General features: G+C 38.7%; 1 protein-coding gene and 1 pseudogene across 2 annotated transcripts; one reads left to right on the top strand and one right to left on the bottom strand.

The window, feature by feature from the left end:
- The first annotated feature begins 1,138 nt into the window (after positions 1-1,138).
- LOC116123774 lies at positions 1,139-5,052 on the top strand. Of its 2 annotated transcripts, none has more exons than XM_031409506.1 (10): positions 1,139-1,335; positions 1,560-1,665; positions 1,739-1,907; positions 2,513-2,570; positions 2,661-2,782; positions 2,877-2,975; positions 3,134-3,406; positions 3,572-3,780; positions 4,408-4,556; positions 4,745-4,880. In XM_031409506.1, the coding sequence occupies exons 1-9, from the start codon at positions 1,241-1,243 to the stop codon at positions 4,534-4,536; spliced, it is 1,260 nt and encodes a 419-aa protein (XP_031265366.1). In that variant the 5' UTR covers positions 1,139-1,240; the 3' UTR covers positions 4,537-4,556; positions 4,745-4,880. The 2 variants fall into 2 exon arrangements, with proteins under 2 accessions (XP_031265366.1, XP_031265371.1); XM_031409511.1 differs by having other exon boundaries at positions 1,141-1,335; positions 4,335-4,556; positions 4,745-5,052.
- A 409-nt stretch (positions 5,053-5,461) lies between these two features.
- Positions 5,462-8,427, bottom strand: LOC116123817 (annotated as a pseudogene).
- Positions 8,428-9,103: the final 676 nt, after the last annotated feature.

Genomic DNA, 9,103 nt, shown 5'->3' on the forward strand with positions numbered 1-9,103 from the left:
AAACCCCGTCAGATTCCGACATCTTTCAACGGAGAAAACACCTCCATTCGACGGACGGCATCTCCACGACCAAACCCATCCATTTTCAGTCGCCGTCGTCCAGCCTACGTCGATCGCCGTCGTCCAGCCTACGTCGATCGCCGTCCACCTAAAGTTCACGCGACGTCAGATTTCTTTTGTTGATTCCGGCGAGTTCCGACGCCGATGGAACTCCCTAGCACCACCATCAGAGTCGCCGGAACCTACACATCAAAAGCCCCAAGATTCCAGCTTCGATTGGCCATTGATCGTCGCTGCCGCCACCACTCACCAGAATCTTCGTGCGACAGGGGTGTTTTAGATAGATTTCAAACCTTAATGGAATATTATAGGGGTGTTTTTGATTAATTTTAAACCTTTAGGGACTAACAATAATTTTACAAATTATGGTCCAACCGACCGATCCAACCGGTCAAACCGAAAATCGGACCCTTAAACGGGTCATTGTCCGGTCCGATTTTTAAAACATTGATTGAAAGTGATCAAGTGCCACCGTGCATGCCGACTCACTGCATTGATGTCTGTATTGTAGTTGTACTTAATTAATGGTAATTTAATGATAATGTTATTTGTACAAATTAACGTAGCATATCACAAAGTATGTCATGTGGTATTGGGATCCACATAACTTAATGTCACATTAATGTTATGTGGGCTCTTATGTCACGTGACACTTACATGGTTTGTCACGTAAATTTTTACAAACTCTTTTTGTACAAAGAGTTTATACAAATAGCATTATCCCTTAATTAATAGCCCAAAATCGCTCACCCTGCTGGTCATTCCTTTGTTTTGTACCCTTCTTGCATTCTCATATTTTTTTTCTCTTAATTATTCTTCATTATGTTAAATTTTATATACAAGTTCATGGGCAATTTCCATCGTTATTGAATTACAATGGATTGCCATAAAAATATTTCAATTTTATCAAAAATATTATAAAAAAGCACAAGTTGGGCTTAGTAGTTTCGGGAGCCCAAACTTAAAAAGGAGATTATTCCTTAGTGGGCTCACCCTTGACCCAATAACTCATTGGACCCAAAACTTTGAGAACTAGCACGTGCAAATCACACTATTTCCCAGCCGACGCATGATTCATAATCTTCCCATCGGCTAGTTGGTCGCGTCTGGTATAAAACGCTGAGTTTTGAATCTCCTCCAACTCTTGGAAGTTAGACACACGGAGACACAAGTAAATCAAATGGCGCGAACAATAGAAGCAGATGATCATAAAGAGTTGCAGAGCAGTGATTGCTTTGTTTGGGACGAAACATCCCAGCTCTTCTTTCATGCCAGGTTTTTCCTTCTTTTCATTTTGTAACTCCATCACAATCACCTACAATTAGAATCAAAATTCGATGTTCCTGTTACCATTCCAATCTTACAATACTGTTTAAATCCTTCAGTTTAAGTTTTTATATTCCTTTTTAAGACTTTTATGCATGTTGAGATATTGTCTTTAAATATTTTTTTATTAATTTGGTTATGTTTCATTCTTATTTTGTGTTCATTTGGTGCAGTACTGGATTTTACCATGACCCCAACGCTGACTGGTACTATAGTAGTAGGGATGGTCTTTATTACAAGTTTGAGAATGGGAATTATGTGCTTTTGGAGTCTCAAAAGGTAGCATTTTATGAGGCTGTTAATTTTGTCTTATTGGATTGAGATCCTAAGCTTTGGTATCACAATTTTTCAGGTTAATGAATGTGAAATAAGTCGATGTCAAGGAACTGCCAAGGATAATCCGGTTCACGACGAGCAATGTAAACAAGAATATTGTGACAATAATGCTTACTTCTCCATCCAGCTTGATGAATCTAAAGCTCATCACTGTGTAAGAAGTGGTCTGGATGAATCTACTTCAGGTGAGCCATGAATCGGTGTGATGTGAACCACTACAATGTAATTGTATGCCATGTTGTTTGTATCTTAAAAATTAATTTTCTTCTAGAAATTCTTGATTCCTATAAAATGTGGTAAGGCAACAGAGTGGAAACTACAGTGCTTGCGTAGTGATTATTCCTTAAGAATAACACAGTAGCTGAGGGGTGGCTTGGTTTATTGGTCTGTGCTTGTTATTATAGGGATGCATGCTGGATCATTTGATCATTGTCATACATTCAATAACATCTTCATGTCATAAATTTTTTAGTCCAGTAGAAATGATTGCATAACTTTAAGAATTTATTGGTTTGGAAGTTGTGCATATTTGGAATCTAAGCTTGTCCAACTTGGTAATGAGCTTGGAGATTGAGAGTTTTTGAGGGAGAAAGAATTTTCTGGTTGGAACTTTTAGATAAAAAGGGACTAGTTGGGTATCCACCCGATGCCAATAAAACAATTCCTCTAACATTAGAAAATTACTTCAAATCTTTGTATTATGGAGTTTTGTAAAGTATCTTGTATTTCTTTTCGAATAATAAGGGACAGGCACAACACTCCAAAAAATTAATTAGTCTTTTATTAGCAGGACATACAGAGGGCACTAGCAATCAAACGCCTGAAAATCCACCTCCACCATCAGCATGGTAAGCTACATTCTGGTGCTGCATGCTCTTTCTTTTAATCAGTTACCACTTCAATATATCTTTCTTAACAATTCTTTTTATTGGATTTAGGTTAGAAGAAACACTTATTGATCTTTATCTGTCTGGTTATAATGGACCGGTCGATGCTGATAATGGTGCAGTGATGCCTTTGGAAACAGATGAGGGGGACAACTTTAAGTTTTCAGCTGATGGTTTGTCACAATGAATCTTTGCATTTTTCTACCAAAATTTTTGTGTTTTAATAGTTGGAGCAGGCATAAACAGCTCTGTATTGTTTGAATGCAGAAAGTAGTGATACTCATAAGCTAGAGGAATTGAATGCAGAGAGTAGTAATACGCTTGAGCTGGAAGATGGGGAACTGATCGTGGAGGACTTAGGCGAAGGTTTGTCCTGTATGACTATCATCAATCAATTGCTTGATGTCCTATTCATTCAAGATTGTCACATGAGAGAGAGAATTAAAGAAATTTATGAACTTATTGAAAGAAGGCCCACAAATTTCACATATTTAGGTGAAAACTATGAGCATTTTTACATACAGGTGTTTCTTGGGAGGAAGAAAATTGGCGATCACAATATGGTCAGGTTATTCAACCTGAGCAAGAGCCAGTGTTGACAATCCCGGTGGTTGAATTATGGGACTGGTCAATGGTCAGAGAATGCAGAAAGGACGGGAAAAATCAGGTAGCTAAATTGGTTGGGCATTTGGTGAGACGATCTGCAAAGCTCCATCCCTCCATGCCTTCTGGTGGTGGTCTTCTGAAAACTGCTCCAATTTGTGAAGTTTATCTGGATCTGGTACGAGTTACAACAGGTTTGCTTTCACCTTTTTTATTTGACAACAACTTCAGTGCCTGTGTTTCATGTATGATAAAATTTAAGATTATTTGCAATTCTTGCAAGCATTCTCTGTGTGGTTGTGCATTTACAGCCCATATTTGTGAACTTGTATAGCTGCTTGATTATTGCCTCCTTTCAGGACAAGTGTATAAGTTGCGGAGCCCTAGTGCAAAATATTTAGCTTTCTTGTCAAGTTATGATTCTTCTAACCCAACAAAGGACTGGGGCTTCCCTGAATTTTTCCCACAATCTAAAACCATTCAAAGAACCAAACCGGAATCATCTGATGGAATCACTAACTGCATGGATAGGTCCACTTTTGCGGATCAACTATCTGCATATGAAAAGGTATTTTTTGCTGCCGAAGTTATACCTCTTGTCATCTGGTTGATGAAGTTATGTCAATATAGAAGCCCATAAAAAGTACTTATAGATTTTTCATAATTACGTTAATTATGACATGTTCACATTTCTAAGAACATGCTTTTGAGTGGTAATAAATCCCTATAGCCTCACTAATTATGTTGTTGGTGATGTTCTTTATTTATTTTTATACTGCAAATTATTGCTATAGAACTCTACAAGAGTTAACTCTATAATAGCCCAACCTCCCATATTACATTGTCCAAGTCTGTATCAGCTAATATTATTAAGGTTGTGAATAGTTTTTTCATGTTCAGTTAGTGAGGGTAATATACAGGTATGTAAATTCAGTTTTTTTCATAGATTTCCCTTTTTCTTGTTTATAGATATATATGTTTACAACTTATTTTTGTATATGAGGAGAGGGCTAGTAATGCAATCGCAATGTTATCAAGTCTTGAGTTTTGAGCATTCATATATAGTCTGGTGAATCATGTACATTTTTTTCCTTGTAATTTGTTTTATTGTTGTATTGCCAGCATAAAAGCCATGCATATAGGGATAGAGCTGCAGAGAGAAGAATTTTACATGGTGGTATTGGTGTGGGTCCAGGACAAAAGAGTGTTTTGGTCGGTGACAATGGTGGGGAATTGTATCCTGATTCTGCTAGTACAGAAGATGCAGCAGCTGAAGCTTTGGAAATGTCATTTGCAACTGGTAGTTATGCCAGAAGAATTCTAGAAGGCATGGGCTGGAAGGAGGTTGGTGTCACATCACATTGTTTCCTTGCATGTTATGTACAAGATGAATAAAAAATTAGAGAGCCATATCTTTATTGAAACCGATTATCTCCATATCTCATCTCATTATTCTAGACGACAAATAGGGCCAATATGAATTAGAACATGCATTATAGTTTTATCTGTTTCTGATGCAAAGATGTGAGCAGGGAGAGGCACTTGGTAAAACGACAAAGGGATTGGTGAAACCCTTGGAAGCAATTGGAAATGTTGGCAGTGCTGGACTGGGATGGCCTCAAGGAAGAACAAAGCACCGCTGAACGATTGGGCTCCCTCCGTCACCGTTAACTAAAGCCTTTACGGAGGCATGGTTTTGATTTCAAATGGAATATGTGTTTTGACCGTTTGCGTGCACTATAAATTTTGATGATCACACCACTAAATATATATAGATATGAAATTGAACTTATTTGTGACTGTTTTACGCTGCTCTTGCCTCTTCGTAATTCCTAGATACTATCTATTAAATACATCATTGAAATATCGATCTTCCATACAATTGAACCTCTAGACTCTGGACTGGAGCACCAAATTCTTGACGAATCAATGACATGAAATTCACCACTTGCATCATTTTATTATAGGAACACTTGAAATTAAGTCCAGACACTGCGTGGCGGGAGTGTCTCAGGTCTCACAAGCTTGGTAACTTAGTTATCCTTGGCTCTGGAATTTCAAAATAAAACTTCTGCTACTGCTACAGAATACAGCTTCCCATTGCATTAACCTGAAAGAGAGGGAAGCATATTGTACTCCTCTCACAATGCGGAGCTACTCCACAAGTAGATTCAAGAAACTATTTAATGTACATTGTACAGACATGGGGAATAAAGAAAAAATATAATATCCCACAAAATTGCTTAAGTCTACATTTCAGTTTTTACAGCTTCCTCAGATACGGTTACATCGTTGCTAATTTTCTTATCAGACACTGGATCAGTTTTTTCCTCTTCCATTATGCTCTTCTGCTGCAACTCTTGCTTCAGCCTTTCAATTTTACGATCCTTCTCCTCTAGCTTCTCTCGTAAGATCAGCACCTGCAAAAAAAATGTTCTCAGTATAAACCAGTCCCAAATCTTTTTTTTTTTTTTTTTATTAGATATTCATCTTTAAAATAATTATGTGATGCAACCTTAACCCTAGGTGATGATGCTCAGGAGCCACCTTTGTTTTCTTTGAATTTCTGAAAATATGTTTTATCATCATCTCTTTAAATAAATCAGAAAACAAATTCGAAACTTCCCCATTCATGGAGTTACATTCCTTGATTCCATCAAGCCCAAAACTATCCACCAAAAAGCCTCTAGTTCCCTGTCAACAACTGAAGCAGAGTATGTGGCACTGGAGATGGCTTCAAGGAGGCTGTATGATGCAAGGATTATGGAAAATCTGAATGACTGACAGTAAGGTGACTATCTTCTCAGACAGTCAAAGTGCCATACTGTTAAGTAAAAATCCTATCTACCATGAGAGAACGAAACATGTGGACGTGAGATTTCACTTCATCAGAGACCTAATTACCAGAGGAAGATTGAGTTAAAGAAGTTCCCTGAACAGAATCCAGCAGTATGGGAACCAAAATTGTCAGTCCAGGAAGTTCAAACATGCATGAACTTGCTGTTCCTAAATAATCAAAGCATCACAGAGCTATGAGGGAATAAGTTGAGGCAAACTGCGAAAGGAAGTCAGTAAGAGAGTGAGTGTTATGTCTTAAGGTGGAGATTGTAAGTGTGAAGACCAAACGGTGCCGTGTCACTTAACCAACACGCTGTCGTTTCAAGCATGAATCTGGACCATCAGTTTTGAGAAGATCCAACGGCTGTGCTTAGTCCATCTGGTCAATGATATATAAGTGAACTTTTCTCGTTAGTTTCAAGTTTTGAGTTTCGATTGAAACAGGGTTAGATTTTGCTCTGCTAGGGTTCATCCTTTGTTCTGAAATCTTGTTTTGTGTAACGGGTTGAGTGATGATTGTCATTCTGTTTGAGGGGTTTGTCTCTCGGTTGCTGGATTCTGAGAGTATAGTTTCCAGGCTATTAGTTACCAGATAGGGTGATTTGAGTTTGATTGAATCTTTCGATCTTGCGTTGTAATCTGTAAAATATTTTTCTAATAGTGCAGTGGCTTCGACGTTTCGAGCCAACGTGGACGTACCTTCCCAATCTTGGAAAGGTGAACCACGATAAAATTGTGGTGTTCTTGATCTTCTGTGGTTGTGTCTTATTTGGTTATAATCTGTGGTTTGTGAGTGTGTTATTCTAACACTGGCATGGTAAGACATGACAAATAAATTTTGCGCGTTTGCAACTTTGCAAGTGGCAATTTACCCTGCAATTGAAACTACTAAACATGGGCAATAGTGACATCATTTTATCTATCTACCCATACGTTTCTCGTCAACTCAATTTTCAGCACTCATTGACTTCCTAAAATATGTCATACTCTCACTGTCAAATTAAGGAGCTCATTGAAGTTCGAGGTAAGTATAGTCCAATCTGCCCTCCATTGCTTAATTTTTTTAGTTAAAACCGTTCACGCGACTCTAAACTAAGGTCTAACTATAAAAAAATCAAGTGCTTGCACTTAGCAATTCTAAATTATGATAGAAGAAAAGTTTTCAAGAACTTACTGAATTACATCAACCTTGACACCATCGATCCGCCGACTCCAGATGAGAATGGAGTCCCTCGTACATCTCGTGACCCGCTCTGGTGGGACCAGTCCAATTCTACTCTCCACTATCTTATCCACAGCCAAATCTTCCATAGTCATCTCCAAACCCTTTGACAATTTAGGAGTAATAGCCTGGATTCGGGTAGGCCTGGGATTTTGGGTCTAACGCTGCCCCAATACCACACAGCGCATGCCATATACACATCTCGACGCTCTTAAACTCTTCTTTTAGGTCCCTAACGAAGGCGCCCATGCCTTTTTTCGATGGTTCCTTGGAACTTTTATATTCCTTGAATTTGTAATTCTCTTCGACTTTTATGAGCCTGCACGGCATTTGTTCCCGACGCTTTTCGTTTCATGCCTTCTTGATCAGTAATGGGATCTTCGTCATGGCAATGGACTACCACCCGTCATCAATCAGAACCAGCCCCGGAGGGCACCCGCCTTCTACTAAGCCTTTCACGCCTTCCCGTACCCCTTCAGGGTGAACTTTAAGATAAAATGCATCCCAAGTGCACCAACCAAATTATCAATGATGCCTGGCGGCGTTTTCTCCTCAAGAAGTTTAAATGTCCCTAAATGGAGCCTGACAACTTTCATGGCCTCCTTCACAAGACGATAAGGATCGTCGTTGACATGCATGTATAAACAACTTCTGAAGCTTGAACCACACACGTGCGAGGACCCATTTCCAGCACAATTCCACGTAATCATCGACCCCAAGTTGAAGAGAAGCTCTGAAGGGTCCCTCCTGGACTGGAAATAGAAGAACATAAGGGCGTCCCAAGTCATTTTTGTCTAAGATCAGCATCTGGGTCTCATGCTCCAGTCTTTTCCATTATTTCCAACCCAGTGGGTGTTCCACCAAACTTGAACCTGAATAGGCTCATGAACCTGATTCCTCTGAGTTTGTCGATAGGCAACATATGCCAGCTTTTGACTCGTCCACTTCAAATCCCACAAGCAGCCCGCCGTGCTCTGTGCCTTATTTGTAGTGTTAAATGGTGATGGGATGGGGTGGCAATAATGTTTGTAGGGACTTTAGTGAGAATTGGGTGCCATTAGCAAGAAAAGTTGATCCTTTTAGGATGAGGATGATGTTAGTTTCACCATAAAGAAGCCCTATGACTAGCGCATTCTTGCTTAAGCTTGGAGCCATGGAAAGAGCTTGTGTTTTCTAGCAGTTGTGAGAGAGGTAGAAGAAGAAGAAAGGAGATTTGTTAATTTGTGTTTGTGATGAATGCAAGGATGAAGGGTGGTTTTAATAGAAGTTTTAGTTGGGAAATCCATGATGTTTGGTTGAGGCAAACATGGTTGTGATATGCTCATGTATTGAAAAAATGTACAAGTTAGAGGGACTTTGCTTTCGTGGGTGATTCTAGAGAAAAATTCAATGAGTATTCTTGTCATTTGGCATATGTTATAGTAGTTTTAAGTCCTGTCATTTTCTTCTTTTTACATTTTTAAGGAATAAATAAAACTACTTTAAAGTTTACGAAATTAAGTACGGATAACATTGACATAGATTCATATATAATTGAAAAGGCAAATTAGTTGTGGTGAGCAGAAATGCAAGAGGATTGACAGAAATGAGGTGGGTTGTATAACAAAAGTAAAGTTGGAAGGAACTGTTATGTGTCTTTATTCGCTATATCTCTCTTTCTAGACGTTTCTTGAGCTTACCTTGATTGCCGCCTATTGACATGGAATCATCGCTAAAAAGTCAAGTCTGCCAGGTCTATGGACTATGGGAACATAATTTCTACAAATTACCTAAAAGATTTCAACTATTAGCTTAAAGAGTAAAGGCTGATAGGTCAATCCACTTTCATTTG

This window comes from Pistacia vera, unplaced genomic scaffold (genome assembly GCF_008641045.1).
Source record: "Pistacia vera cultivar Batoury unplaced genomic scaffold, PisVer_v2 Contig103, whole genome shotgun sequence".
NCBI classification, from domain to species: Eukaryota; Viridiplantae; Streptophyta; class Magnoliopsida; order Sapindales; family Anacardiaceae; genus Pistacia; species Pistacia vera.